Source organism: Odocoileus virginianus, chromosome 6 (genome assembly GCF_023699985.2).
Source record: "Odocoileus virginianus isolate 20LAN1187 ecotype Illinois chromosome 6, Ovbor_1.2, whole genome shotgun sequence".
Lineage (NCBI taxonomy): Eukaryota > Metazoa > Chordata > Mammalia > Artiodactyla > Cervidae > Odocoileus > Odocoileus virginianus.
Window position 1 is genome coordinate 32,486,520 of NC_069679.1, and position 16,035 is coordinate 32,502,554.

A 16,035-nucleotide genomic window follows, 5' to 3' on the forward strand; every position below is an offset into this window, starting at 1 on the left:
CTGGTATATTAATACCTACCTCATAAGGTTTTTAAGAGAATGAAATGAGATGATTTCTACAAGATGCTGCTGGTATATATTAGGCCTTCCACAAATGTGAGTTTTCTGAAGACACAGGGGTAGGGGCAGACCCCAAAGGAGTAAATTAGGATTAACAGTCGTTCATACTTTTATCAAATATTTACGGAGTTCTATGCTCTGATCTTAGATGTCTTTATTTCAAAAGTTTACAGCCTCATCTATGTTGAAAAAATATAATATAGAGATAAAGGTATTCCCTCTTTCTCATGACCCTTTAGTATTTAATGAAAATTTTCTGTCAAATCAGCACAAATTCAGTGAAAAAAGAACCATAAAAATTAATTCTTGAGGAATGAAAACTGATGGGATGAATAAAAGGTAAAGAGGATAACAGTTACCAGCAATTGTTATTAGCTAACAGCATTTGTTAAGTTTTTAATTCTTCATACACTTTAGACAAAACCCAATTGTGGTATAAAAGAATCAAGTTCAACCTCAGTAAGTAACTTATCATGTCATAACTATTTTGTGTCTATTTCTTCACCAGTAAAGTCGAGATGATAATTCCTGTCCTACCTATCTCAGAGAATTTTTAAGGGTCACCCAAAATAGGACAGTACTTTGAAAAACATAAAAATGTTAACTACTTAAGGCAGTGTGTCCAGTAGAAATTATTATCAAATGTTAAACTAAACATGCATTTTTTTTTAAAAAAAGATAAAAGCCAATTAAAACACCTTACATTTTCATTAATAATCTCAGATATGCAGATGACCCCACCCTAATGGCAGAAAGTGAAGAGGAACTAAAGAGTCTCTTGATGAAGGTGAGAGGGGAGAGTGAAAAAGCTGGCTTAAAATTCAACATTCAAAAAACAAAGATCATAGCATCCAGTCCCATCACTTCATGTCAAATAGATGGGGAAAAAATAGAAACAGTGACAGACTTTATTTTCTAGGGCTCCAAAATCACTGTGGACAGTGACTCTAGCCATGAAATTAAGACACTTGCTCCTTGGCAAGAAAGTTATGACAAACCTAGACAGTGTATTAAAAAGAAAAGATATCCCTTTGCCGACAAAGGTCCACATAATCAAAGCTATGAATTTTCCAGTAGTCATGTGTAGATGTGAGGGTTGAACCATAAAGAAGGCTGAGCACCAAAAAATTGATGCTTTTGAATTGTGGTGCTGGAGAAAACTCCCGAGAGTCCCTTGGACAGCAGGGAAATTAAACCAGTCAATCCTAAGAGAAATCAACCCTGAATATTCATCGGAAGGACTGATGCTGAAGCTCCAATACTTTGGCTACCTGATGCAAAGAACCGACTCATGGGAAAAGACCCTGATGCTGGGAAAGATTGAGGGCAGGAGGAGAAGGGGACGAGAGAGGATGAGAAGGTTGGATAGCATCACCAACAGGATGGACATGGGTTTGAACAAACTCTGGGAGATCATGAAGGACAGAGAAGCCTGGCATACTGCAGTCCAAGGGGTTAAAAAGAATCGGACACAATTTAGGGACTGAACACATACACTTAAACACACAATAGTTATGTGAGAGAGGAAGTTAGGAGATAAGAGAAAAGCCAAGAATTTAAAGGGAACAACACTTAGACATCCAAAGAAAAATAAATCATGTAAGAAAGGAAGGAAAGAAAAAGAAATCTAAATTAAACAAACAAACAAACACAGTATCTGTCTAGCTAGATTCCTTAGAAAACTACAGAAGTAAGAAAAACATGGACAAGACTCTCCTGGATCCCCATCATAATTCATCGCATTCCTACGTGGCAGAGTAAAACTCTGCCACTCTCTGCCTTTGTTTATGAGACATTCTGCATAAACTCTTATTCTTAAAAAGTCTCACTATTAAAACTTTATACTGCCCTAAAGTACTTACCAAAAGACAGGAAAAAATGTATATCTTTCTTTTCTAGACCATAAATTTCTTTCACTGTCTTCAAATGAATAACTCTAAGTCTCAAATATTGCACAGGAGAAAGATTTTATTCCAGTGTAATTCCCCTAATTTTGTGTCTAATTTTCATTGTCACTGAACATATTAGTGTAACAATTCATGTACTAAAAAACCCATAACATGATTTTGTCATAGAAATATGGGCAAAGCTCTGTAAGAAATCAGTTGACTTAAAGTTGGTAACTTTCTTTCAAAACAAACTCCCACAACATCCCCAGTGTTCATTGCAGCATTATTTACAATTACCAAGATATGTAAGAAACTTAAGTGTCCCTCAACAGATGAATGGATAAAGAAGTGGTATATATACACAATGGAATACTATGCAGCCATAAAAAGATGAAATTTTGCCATTTGCAGCAACATGAATGGACTTGGGAGGGCTAAGTGAATTAAGTTGGACAGAGAAAGACAAATATCAATTATATGTGGAATCTAAAAAATACTAAAAGCTAGTGACTATAACAACAACAAAAAAAGAAACAGACTCATACATACAGAGGACAAACCAGTGGTTACCATTGTGGGGAACAGAGGCACTATAGGGGTGGGGAAGTGGTAGGTAAAAACTATCGTGTGTAAGATAGGCTACCAGGATGTATTGTACAACATGGGAATACAGCCAATAATTTATACTAACGATAAATGGAGTATAAACTTTAAGACTTGCAAATCACTATGCTGTATACCTACAACTCATTCGGGAATGTGTATCAATTACATTTCAATAAAAAACTGAAAAAATTTAAATAAAGCCAAACAACATCACAGTACTATACAAAACCATATTTTTGTTTTACATACTCACTAAGTTTATAAAGTTACTATTTATGATTTTTAAGCTACTATCTGACATTTGGGGGTAGACAGACTTTCAAACTCAAAAAGATACTTACAGAAGGTTTAAACAGCTTTCTGTCAGAAAGAAAAGCTTCTCGAAACACTTTTATGATCATATTTAGTTCCCGTAGATACTGTCTTTCTTCTGCAATTTCAGTTCTAACAAGGTCATAGTAGTTTAATTCACCAGAAGAACTAGGTTCATCTTCACAAAGAGAAACCAAGCCTATGTCATCCTGATCAAACATGTCCATCAAAACCTAAGAAATATAAATCAGTAATGAATAACTTATTGTCCTTACTGTTATAAGACCATTTCAAAGTACTTGGAATTAAAGTATTATTAAACAATGAGAGCTATGTGTATTATAGGCCAAATTTATAAAATAAAACTAAAGAGAAATATGATAAGCTGAAGTGAGATAATGTTCAAATAAAACTGGATATAGAAAAATAAATATTTATGAAAATAAATCTAATAATGAAATACATATATACACACATTATGTACACAAATGCATGTGTGTCTGTGTGTATATAAATATACATACATACATGTAAACACAAAATATACAATAGCAAAAAGAGCACACATTTGGAGAACAACAATCTGAGCCAAAAATCACAGTTCTATCATTTACCTGTGATTATAGACAAGTTATTTATTCCTTCGAAAGTCAGATCCCTTACATGTATGTAACTGATGAAAGAATTCAATGAGGTAAAGGATATAAAATGCATACTATTATGACTAGCAAATAATAGGCATTAAAAATAGTAGTTCTTTGTTCTACTATAAGAATGCCCAGGTGCACTTAAGTGGAGTTTAAAGGAAAAAAATGAAACAAGAGACAAAATACAGTAATAGCATGATGCTTTTCTGATGCATATTTACTACACTAACAACTGCTATAAAAAGTTCATTTATTAAAATCAAGCATTCCACAGATGCTTAAATTGCTATAGTGACAATTTCTCCTTTCAGGAAAGAATAAAGATTGGTACTATGGACTTGAGTCAACCAACACGCAGGAGCTAGCTGTATATTAAAATCAATAGGAAAAAGGTGACCGTACTTTTTAGAATTAAAAATAATCATAGTTTAAAAAGAAAAGAAAAATTGGACCTACTTAATTATATATGCAAGACTAACTGAAAACTACTTTCTTAGAACTTAGGAGAAAAAAAAAAAGCACACTTCCGAAAAGGAAGCTCCAAAAGTAAAACAATTAAGAGAATGAGCAAATTCTGATAATATGAGATATTCATTCATTCTCAAAAATATCTACTGAGCACCAGAAATTGTTCCAGATGTTGGTAAGATATAGTAATAAGCAAAATAAACATGAATTCTGCTTTCCTGATCTTTTAAATCTAACTCAGAAATACTTCTTAAATCTGGTCAGTTCTCTCCATTACCCTCCAATCTTCAAATCAGACTATTAAGCAGCTATATCACTTCTTAGAAGGTTATGCAATATGACCTCCTTGCCACAGGTTTCTTCCAAACCCCAGTTCCAAAATTATGTTCCTAAAACCAAATTGTGTCATATCCTACATAAACATGATACTGGATTTCATTGCTTTCAGTATACAATTCTAATTTCATGAAGATAAAGCCACTTACAATCTAACCCCAGCCCACTTCCCCAGCCTCATCTCCTGTGATATTCTAAAATCCCTTTTCTCTTCATTGCCCCTCTATGCAACTCGCCCTCCTGCAACTGAACATTATTGCTTCCCATTTTCAGCCATTTAAGACCTTTGAAGAAACCACTGGGGCTACACAGGGAATTAGCTAATGAAATCTGATTTTAAGCAGACACACAAAAGAATGGAAAGTATGACATAGAACTGTCTTCTCTTCCCCACTAGAGATATTTTTAAGTAGTCTGTACTTGGTATCTCTAATTTCTTAGTTCCCAAGCTCACCACTCTACTGAAACTCACTAACAATGTCTGAATATCTCTTTGTTTCCTCTAGTTACTAACACAGCTAACCAGAACTTCTTAAAACTTTCTCTTCCCTTGGCTTCTCATACACCACTCTGTCAGTGAAGCCTCCTCTACTACTTACCTTCCCTGCCACCCACTGAAGGGTCCCATTTTTGGAACTGTTTTGGCCACACGACATCCTGAATGTAAATGCTACAGGAGTCAGGCAGAAAATACATCATGTTAAAACATAACAGGTGACAGGCAGCGTGGCAAACTAGAAGGTGCATGGACCTAAACGGCAAAGTGTGCTCAATGGTAGCTATTTTGTCAGGCATTTTGATTTTCTTTTTTCAAGAAAAGCCTGAAATCTAGATTTTATGTAGAATTTTCATATTTGTAAATATAAACAGATTGCAAATAATTCAAAATTTTAAAAAATAAACCTGGAGCCCCTATTCACTAGGTGGAGAATCCCTATTCACTAGCAGGCCATCAGTCTGAAACATCTACTATATTTGAGCTCACCTTCTTAGATGATTTTCAATCACTAGATAACGACTCCCTAAATATTTATGTCAGAAACTCTCTGGAATCTAGACAAGTGTTATGAAAGACTTGCTAGGTATCTCTCTGTCTGACAAACCCATACATGTACACTCCACTTCAGAATCACTAATCAAGCATCATCTACCTCTACCTTGTAGACAAGGTAGAAAACTTGTCCTTACCCTAGACTTAACCCTTCTCAACTTTCACACCGAATCAGTCCCCAAATCCTTTTTAACTCCAACTCACAAACAGCTCTTAAAACTGGTCAGGTCCTTCTATTCTCCTGTCTAGAACACCTTCTCTTACTTCTCTTTCCTTTCAACTCACATTTATTCACCTGATAAATCCTCAGTAATTTTCATCACTTAGCTCAAATATAACTGTCTTTGTATAGCTTTTCCCAACTCCTCCTGAACTCCTCCATCAAAATCTTTTCCCTGGCTTCAGTCCTCCATAAGCATCCTCCCTCTTTTCTATATAAGCACCTAACTTATATGGACATTTCTACAGCTAAGAGCCATAATTTCATCTTAAAATCCACAACATTTGACGCACAGTAAATGCACAAAAGATACCTGCTTAGAGAGCATACATGTATTGTATGTTTGCAAATTGCTAAGACTTGTAATAACTTGTAATAGCCTTCCCAGGTGGCTCACGAGTGAAGAATCCACCTGCCAATGGAGGAAACACACTGGAGACAGGGGTTTGATCCCTGGATAGGGAAGATATCTTGGGTGAGGAAATGGCAACCCACTCCAGGATTCTTGCTGGGATAATCCCATGGACAGAGGAACCTGTGGGGGGGGGGGGGGGGGGAGGCGGGCTATAGTCCCCCAGGGACTGCAAAGAGTCAGACACAGGACTTGTAATGAACGGCTAAAGACTAAATGAGTTAAGGATCAGAATAAATGTTAGGACAATAAAAGCAGTTCTTGATCACGTTCACAAGAATAGTAAAGGAGAATCGGTTCTTGGAACAGATGGAGTAATATTACAACAAAAGAAAAAATACAGAAGAACTCAACTCCTATTACATCTGGGTCCACAGAAATAATCCTCAGAACAGCTCTGTGCTCTTATTCTCTCTTGCCTTGCTTAAACATCAAATTTCCTCTTAAGCACATATTTTCTATTTTTCCAATCTGAATACTATTTTCCTCAATAGTGACAAATATATGAAGGGTTGAGCTTTAAAATTCCTTCCTATGATCATCTAACTATTCTCAGCAATCTCTCATGGGCCATAATACATCATATAGTCAAATGCTGCTTTTTTTAAGTGTAGAAAAAAACTTGATTCTCAAGTTCTCTGTCAAATTATATGACCTTGTCTGGGAAACTACACAGACCTCTAGAAAGCACTTATAAGAACAGTTTATTAAACAGGTGGTTTATAAGTTCCTGAAATAGTGCTCATAGGAAATCAGTTTAGATTTACTAAGATTACACCATATCACACTAGCCTCATTACTCCATTCACATGACTAGTCCCACAAATAAAGTCATTTGGATCTTTGCTATACATATGACAGTCTCTTGTGACAAATTTGGAATCATAGGAGAAAAGGATGGGCAAACTATAGCCCACAGGCCACAATAAGCATACTACCTTTTGTATAAATAAAGTTTTACTAGAACACAGCCTACACTCATTATTTTATGGCTGCTTTCCTGTTACAAAAGCAAAGATGAGTGGCTCCAAGAAAGGTGAACATATATATAGCCCACAAAACCTAAAATATTCACCCACCCACTGGTCCTTTACAGATAAAGCCTGCTGACCCCCGAATTAGACAAAGAGGTGAAATGGCAGCTGAATAAAAGGCCATAGTGAAAAAAAGCTGCAATTTATTAATCTAGAAGTATGCCTCTAATGACATTATGTGAGGAATATCACCTATTACACTTTTTCTAATATTTTTAATAATAATTCAAACTGAAACAAACTAAGTTTCTTAGACTGGCATATATTACAAAAAGCTAGTAGGATATCTACAATGATCAATGACAAAATCAGATTTTTATAATATCTTGATAAGCTGGACATAGTCTCAATAACAGTATTAAGTTTTAGAGAGATAAATTTGAACTCAAACTTGGATGAGAAAAAAAAAAAAAAAACCAGTAGCACACATTATAAGAAATCAAAGATATAACATACTAGTATCTCACGTGAAAAGTCCTAGGGAGTTAAGACATATAACATTCTAGTATCTCCAGTGAAAAGTCCTAGGGAGTTGAGACATCTGTAAACTCACTAAGTAAACAGAACAACATGCGTGCTCCCAAAAGTTAATGGTAAAATTATAAAAGAACATCATATTGAATAAACGAAGGAGGCATTTCATTGCACTTTGGGTGGTCAGAACAAATCTAAACTGTTGTCTTTATTTCAGAAATCACAGTCTAAGAGCAATTCAATGAAAATCTGAAAACCAGTCCAAAAGATTGGTTTGCAAAGTCTCAAAAGGTGAAAATTTAGTACATGGAAAAATGCTTTAAATAATGGAATGATTTATTCTGAAAAACAGTTTCATCTTATCTAACGTAGTCCAGAAGAGAGATTAGAATTACTGAATTAAAGTTAAAAAAAAAAAACAAAGTTAATAGGAAAGTCAGATGCAAACTAGCTTTTTATATATAGGATAGATAAATAATAAGGTCCTCCTGTATAGCATATGAAACTATATTCAATATCCTATGATAAACTGTAATAGAAAGGAGTATGAAAAAAAGCATATATATATATGTATGTATATATAACTAAGTTACTTTGTTGCACAATAGAAATTAAATACAACATTGTAAATCAAATTAATTTCAGTAAAAAACTTTTAAATGCATGCCATACTTGATATTTATAGTTCTACTACAGGTTTGTACCCTAAAAATGCACTGAATTTTGATAAATTCTCTTTTGTATAATTCCATCCAAAAAAATTTTTTAAAAGCATGGTACATTTAAAATTGTCCTTATTGAATTATCAAGTATATTCTTGCTAATAAAAAACAGCTATTCTGGAAAAAAGTTAATAGGAAAGTTAATTTTAACTCTCTATGAGGAAGACACTTCACCTAACTAGAATTCTATAAAAAGGAATAGACAGTTTTACGAGCAATAAGCTCTGCAGTGCTCAAACAGATGTTATGTGACTACCATCTGTCAATCTGCATGTAGATCTGGTCTCTTGTAATTCTTATAATTGTCTAAGAATTTAAGTACTTTCACTTTTAAAAAGAGTCATAGAAAAGTTAACTGACTCAGATATAAAATAAAGTCTCCCCTTCCCACAGTCTGTCAATAGCCCTGTCCAAGGCCACTGTTCGGGGCAAGGAGAGTGGAGGAATGGGGCAAATAAAGGAGGAATTTCTGCATGAGGATGTGCGGAAAAGCTGCAGCGGCCCATCCCAGCGTGCCAGTTCCTGAGAGGGGCAGGGAGGGTGTTCACGGGAGTGGCAGGTTGGGGGCACAAGATGTTAGAGATCAATCAGAGCATAGAGACTATCCATACAACAGGGCAGCTCGATGCAGCGTGCTGGAGCCCTAGTGGGTAAGGAGCATATTTGCATGGGAAGTTGGTCCAGCAGCAATGGACCAAGATGGGATTGTCAGAATTTGAGGAGGGTTAGGAGAAAGTATACAAAGGAGGAGAAAGGTTTCTATGCCAAAATAGGGTGTCTACACCAGTGTGGGGAGATAGGCCTGCTGGGAGACTGGTCACATACAGAAGGGTTGATCTAACAAATACATATATTAAGAAAAACAGGAGCCAGGTTTCTCACTATCAGATAACGGAATTACAAATGTAAAGAAGGGGAGGCAAAAATAAAGTCTGTGGTAATGAACCTGGATTAAAGAGAACTCATCTAAAGATACATAAGATATAAATATAGATGTATATGTATGTGTTATTATTGTTGTCTCAGTCACTAAGTTTTGTCTGACCCTTTCGTGACCCCATGATTGTAGTCCACCAGGCTCCTCTGTCCACAGGATTTCGCAGGCAAGAATACTGGAGTGGGTTGCCATTTCCTTCTCCAGGGGATCTACCCAATCCAGGGATCAAACCCACATCTCCTGCTTTGGCAGGCAGATTCTTTACCACTGAGTCACCAGGGAAGCCCATGTATATATGTATACACATACACATATACATGCACACCCTAATTCTGACCTTAAAGAGATCAGAGGAGTAACACTCCAGTATCAATGAGCTCATCGAGCACCAAGATCATGGTTTCTAAATGCCATTCTCCACTAAAAGGAACCAGGAATTTTTAGAAAACAACTAACTCCAGGCTTGAGTAGTCAGGTAAAGAACAAAGAACCTGGAGCATCTTACGTCAAAAGAGAGACAGGGACAGAGAGGCAAACTGAAGGAGCTCCCACTGGCCAACTTGAGACAATCTGAATATCAAAATAACTAATAAACTACTGAGTTATGTTCCACTAAATAAAATAAGAATCAATGAGTCCATATTAAAATAAATCGTAGCTCAGTTGGTAAAGGATCTGCCTGCAATACAGGAGACCTGGGTTCGATCCCTGGCTCGGGAAGATCCTCTGGAGAAGGAAATGGCAACCCGCTCCAGTATTCTTGCCTGGAGAATCCCATGGACAGAGGAGCTCGGCAGGCCACAGTCCATTGGGTAGCAAGAGTTGGACACGACTTAGCGACTAAACCACCAGAAAGTGTGATGAGGAACAAGATATTTACATAGCCATAAGATACTCTACAAAATATTTATTACCAAAGGGTAAGAAGTCCTTTAAAGTAGAGAAATCTAGAAGACACACCCTTAATCAAGGGACTGAAGTGACCATCACCAAAAGTGGTACACATCAAAACTGTGTGTCATGTGAGAAAGTACAATGAGAAGAACTTCTATGGCATTTCTGCCACAGCTCCATACATAACCTGAAATTTATCAAGAGAAAATATCAGAAAAAACTGAAGAGCATTTTAAACATTAATAAGCATAATCCTTAAAAATGTCAAGGTCATAAAAGTTAAAGGAAGAATGAACTGTTACAGAGTGAACAAGGAGAAAAAAAAGATACATGACAACTAAACACAACACATGATTCTGAACAGGATCATTCTGCTATAAAAGACGTCATTGGGACAACTGGCAAAACCTGAATGGGGTCTGAGGATTACATAATACAATGCATCAGCATTCATTTCCTGGATTTTGACTGTCATAGTGTGATTACACAGGAAAATGTTTTTGTTCATATGATACACTAAACTATGTCAATAACCTACTCTCAAGTGGTTTAGGGTACAAGGGAGTATCTTTTTTTGTACATGCAACTTTTCTAAAAGTCTGAGCTAGAGACTAAGTCAAAAAAACATATAATCATTTTTTTTTCCATTTTTTCAGAAGCCAAAACAGAAATAACAAGGAATTTCTACAATAAAACTTAAGTGAAAAATCATTTTTGAGACTACGGCATAGTACAATGGCTCTCAATTGTTAACCATACATCAGAATCACTTGTGAGCCTAGAGGCCAATCCCAGATCAAGTAAACAAGAACCTCTAGGGGTAAAATGCAGACATCAGTATTCTTTTAAAGAATACTGGTAATTCTGATGTGCAAGGTGAAGAACCAGTGGCCTACGCCAGACCCTGGGGGTAATTCACACCTAGAGGTCTAGTTTAGGCACTTCTCTATGAAGTGTTTATGGTCTTCCCTATCCAGAGGTAATCCCTTTCTCCACTGCACCTTTGATTCATTTGTATAATAATAGCTTTAATTATCTTGTACTGCAATTATTTGTTTATAATACTTTTATTACCCACTAAAATAAATTCCTTCTAACACAGGGACTGCTGATATGTTCAATGTTGTACATTGCTCATGGCAGTATCTGACACATAACAGGCATTCAAAAATGTTGATTTCAAAAGTAAGAAAAAAAAAAGGAGTAAAGTAGAAAGGGAAGAAAAGGAGGAGAGAGGAAAATAAAAGACTCAATTTCTTTCCTCAGTAGCTTACAGCCAGGAAGAATGAATAACAACAAAAAAAAAATGATCAGAAGAAAGTAACTCTGGCATTGTAAAATCTCTTTCCTTGTGCCCCACTGAATTATGCTGCAAAATCAAAGTATGTTTTTCAAAATTACTTCTTAAACTTAAAAGTATCTGAATATCCCGGTTTTATTCTCTTTCTAAAAATACAAAACTCAAACTACTTTTTTTAAACTCGTTTAAGGCTTTAGATGTTTTTTTCTCTGCAGGTAAAAAAGTGTTGATGGGAAAAAAAGAGATTCTCATCCCATCACAGGCTGAAAAATCTGAAAATATCGTGGTTATTAGTCTGTAAGTCCACCATTTTCCTGTCTTGCAACACTAGGAATTATAAAAATCACTAATATAACCATGCATTAAAAAACAAAGATAGAAGTGACATACAATCACTAGCATTCTAGCTAAATTTAAATACCTTTTAACACTTACCTTATCTGCACACATTGACACTTTAATGTCTTGTTGAGATATTTCATAATGTCGGATATTAAAAACGTAATTACCAGCCAATTTCAGAATATCAGCTGAGATATACTCCAGCACAGCCACAATATACAGGGACACATGGTAGTCCACTTTGTACCCTAAAACTTCCTATGGAAAAAATAAGCAATTTAGTTCCCAAAATGGCAGCACTGTCAAGTAGGAGTTAAAATGCACTTAAAATTTTTCTTTAACATTCTTACTTATAAACAGCTTTCCAGAAGCCAAATGTCTAAACTCAAAGGTATCACGGGATGTAAAATGATCTGTTGGCTCAGTATCAGGGTTTTGGTTTTGATGTTTAAAATCTAACAAATCTGCCTTTAGTATCAAACAAGAAGAGATAGTTGATTCTAAGACAGAAATCTTAGACTAGACTTCACTGAAAACCTCTTGATATATTATCCAAAACCCATCTGACAAATATTTGCATTTTTTAATTAATATTCCCAAATTATAATGGTTTCTACTGAGGGGAGGACATATATGTGGGGGGTCTCAAAACAGCTACCAAAGGATACTCAAATTCAGGTACACCAGCTACTTTGTACAGACTAATTAATAATAATACCCAACACCCAACTTTTCCAATGTATATAAAAATATCTATAACAAATACAAATGAATTTAAGGACAGTTCTGAACTCACAGTAGATTTTGCATTATACACAACAAAAAGCTGAAAGTCAATCAGGGTAGCAGTCATCAGAAGATGCCAAAAAGATGCATTATTTCTTATCATTAACTTTTAATACTATTTGAAAAGCAACTGATTTTATCAGAGTATATTTCTTTTTACTTTTTGCATATATTAAGGAACATATATGTATGTATGTATGTGTATATACAAGTATATACATATTCAACTGCACATACAGTCATGTATATAAATACATAAATATATTTATAGGCCATGTATATAAATACATAAATACTATATAAAGGACTATTTGTTAGAAACAACTTCTCTCAATGCTTTTTTGTGTGTCTGTTTTTTGTATGTTTGCTTGTTTGCTTTTACCTTCAATGAAGGATGGATTTTGTCCACAGGCAGTAAGAGAGGATTTCTTCTTTTTCGTTTCTCTATGGCAGACTGTGCATCAGCAATAGCCCATTTATCAATTGGATGAGGAAAGGTCTTTTGAACTCGTTCCTGTTCAGATCACAGCAGAACTATGGTTAACAGAAGTGCTCATAAACAGAAAGTTCATACAAAATTAACTTCATCATCATTCTCATGCCAACAGTTAATAGTAACATAACCTGTTCTGATTCCTGCAATAAATCAAAGTTTTTGTTTAAAAAAACTCAAAACGCTATCAAGATTTTTCCACATAATTACCATAGGTAAACAAAAAGGTGAAGTTTTTTTTTTTTTTAAATATAAGAACTTTTTATTAAGAGTAAAAACACTTTTATCTCAGTAAAATATTAATATTTATTTGCTGAGTATAAGGTGATTAATTTTTTTTATAATAAATGAAATTTTATTTTATTTTTTTCTTCTTGATTTCATTCAGTATCTTCCAGTTTTATTTATTATTTTTTTCCATTTATTTTTATTAGTTGGAGGCCAATTACAGTTTAAACATAAAGCTTTAAGTATAAGCATAACTAAGATAAAATTGGAAAAAAAAGAAAAAGTAATAATGTTAGAGATTAAAGCAAACATGAAATATGCTAAGTCAGTGATTCTAAGGTCAAAGTTTCTAGGGTTAAAACTGTTTACCCAGCAGAAGTTGTTAACTTGTTATTAATAATTATTATGCAGTCATTCTCCTTCTGCTAATCTCAGAGCTTTATAGAGAAAAATTTTAAAAAGGAGAAATATCATGTACCTCTTAAGGAATCAAGTGTGTGGCAGAGCTCAGAATAGTTTAAAGAAATGTATCACTTGGCAAAAACAATACAAACCTTTTATATCATCTAATCTTATTAACAAATGTTACCAGTAATTGGCAAGAATAATGAGAAGTAATGATAACTGAATCAAGCTCCAATTCATCAGAATTTCCTATTTTTTAAATTATATTCTCAGCTTCTAGCATATTTAGCTTTTGAAAAGTATGCTTTTATTATATCTGCTGCTGCTGCTAAGTCGCTTCAGTCGTGTCCGACTCTGTGCGACCTCATAGACGGCAGCCCACCAGGCTCCTCTGTCTACAGGATTCTCTAGGCAAGAATACTGGAGTGGGTTGCCATTTCCTTCTCCATTTATTATATTTAATTATGTCCAATTCTTACAGCAGAGAACAGGGAAACAAATGCACTAATTACCAGAGTTCCTGAAAATGTTAATAGATCTATTGTTGTTACTGTCAGTTGCTAAGTCGCGTCTGATTCTTTGTGACCCCATGAACTTCAGCACACCAGGCTTCCCTGTCCTTCACTATCTCCCAGAGTTTGCTCAAACTCAACTCCATTGAGTTAGTGATACCATCCAGCCACCTCATCCTCTGTCGTCCCCTTCTAATCCCGCCCTCAATCTTTCCCAGCATCAGGGTCTTTTCCAATGAGTCAGCTCTTTGCATCAGGTGGCTAAAAGTATTAAGAGTTTCAGCTTTAGCATCAGTCTTTCCAATGAGTACTCAGGGTTGATTTCCCTTAGGATTGACAGATTTGATCTCCTTGCAGTCTAAGGGATTCTCAAGAAATCTTTTCCAGCACCACAATTCAAAAGCATTAATTCTTTGGTGCTCAGCCTTCTTTACAGTCCAGCTCTCACATCCGCGCGTGACTATTGGAAAAACTATAGCTTTGATTATATGGACTCTGGTCGGTAATGTGGTATCTTCGCTTTTTGATACGCTGTCTAGATTTGTCATAGCTTTTCCTCCAAAAGTGTCTTTTAATTTCGTGGCTGCAGTCAATATCCGCAGTGACTTTGGAGCCCAAGAAAATAAAGTCTGTTACTGTTTCTATTTTTTCCCCATATTTGCCATGAAGTGATGGGACTGGATGCTTAGTTTTCTGAATGTTGAGTTTTAAGCCAGTTTTTACACTCTCCTCTTTCACCCTCATCAACAGTCTCTTTAGTTTCTCTTCACTTTCTGCCATTAGAGTGGTATCATCTGCAGGGCTACGGTTCTTGATATTTCTCCCGGCAATTTTGATTCCAGCTTGTGAGTCATCCAGCCCAGCATTTCACATGATGTACTTTACATAGAAGTTAAATACGCAGGGTGACAGTACACAGCCTTTTGATGTACTCCTTTCCAAATTTTGAACCAGGCCGTGGTTCCATGTCTGATTCTAACTGTTGCTTCTTGACCTGCAAACAGGTTTCTCATGAGGCAGAAAGGAGGTCTATTACTCCAAAATAAGATTATCCTTTACCCTGGAAGTTGTTGCCTTGTTAGAAAATAATCTTCAAAGAAAGGTGATATAAACAATATAATGCCAAAGTAACTTTTAAAAACTATACTGACAGATATTTCTAAAAATCTAGAAATACTCACATGTAACTGAGCCAAAACAGGTATTTTAGCACTAAATTACACATAATCTTTTAGGTAAAAACACACACACACAATTTCAGCACTAAATTACACATGATCTTTTAGGTACACACACACACGCTTCCCTGGTAGCTCAGACAGTAAAGAATCCGCCTGCAACGTGGGAGACCTGGCTTCGATCCCTGGTTTGGGAAGATCCCCTGGAGAAGGAAATGGCTACCCATTCCAGTATTCTTGCCTGGAGAATTCCATGGACAGAGGAGCCTGGCAGCCTGGCAGGCTACAGTCTATGGGGTTGCAAAGAGTCAGACATGGCTGAACGACTTTCACATTCATTCATTCATATATATACATATATGTACATTTTTTAAATCAATGAGTAAATATCTTTTTCTACACTAGTCCTTTATTGAACCTAATATTTGTATACAGTAAAATGCACAGATCTTAAGTGTATAATTAGATGAGTTCTGAAAAATGTTTACACCTGTGTAACCATCACATTAAGATTACAGAAAATTCCTATCATCTTAATCTTAACCTTCATAAGCAGCCACCATCCTGATTTCTATCACCATTACTTTAAGCTATTTCTGATTTTCATATAATTGGAATCAATAAATACATACTCTCTGGGGTTTGGCTTATATTTTGCTCCATATGATAACTGTAGATTATAGCTATATTATTGCATGTATCAATAGTTTATTCCTTCATTTTACTACT

The 16,035-nt window shown here is 35.4% G+C and overlaps 1 protein-coding gene across 2 annotated transcripts in view; it reads right to left on the bottom strand.

Moving 5' to 3' along the window:
* SOS2 (SOS Ras/Rho guanine nucleotide exchange factor 2) overlaps nucleotides 1–16,035 on the bottom strand; it is a 97,978-nt gene that overhangs the window by 60,984 nt on the left and 20,959 nt on the right. For both annotated transcript variants that reach the window (XM_020900972.2, XM_020900973.2), the window contains exons 3-5: nucleotides 12,873–13,004; nucleotides 11,798–11,962; nucleotides 2,897–3,100 (exon numbers count right to left, since the gene is read on the bottom strand). In XM_020900972.2, coding sequence (XP_020756631.1) covers nucleotides 2,897–3,100; nucleotides 11,798–11,962; nucleotides 12,873–13,004 — 501 coding nt within the window. The remainder of the gene's footprint in view (nucleotides 1–2,896; nucleotides 3,101–11,797; nucleotides 11,963–12,872; nucleotides 13,005–16,035) is intronic.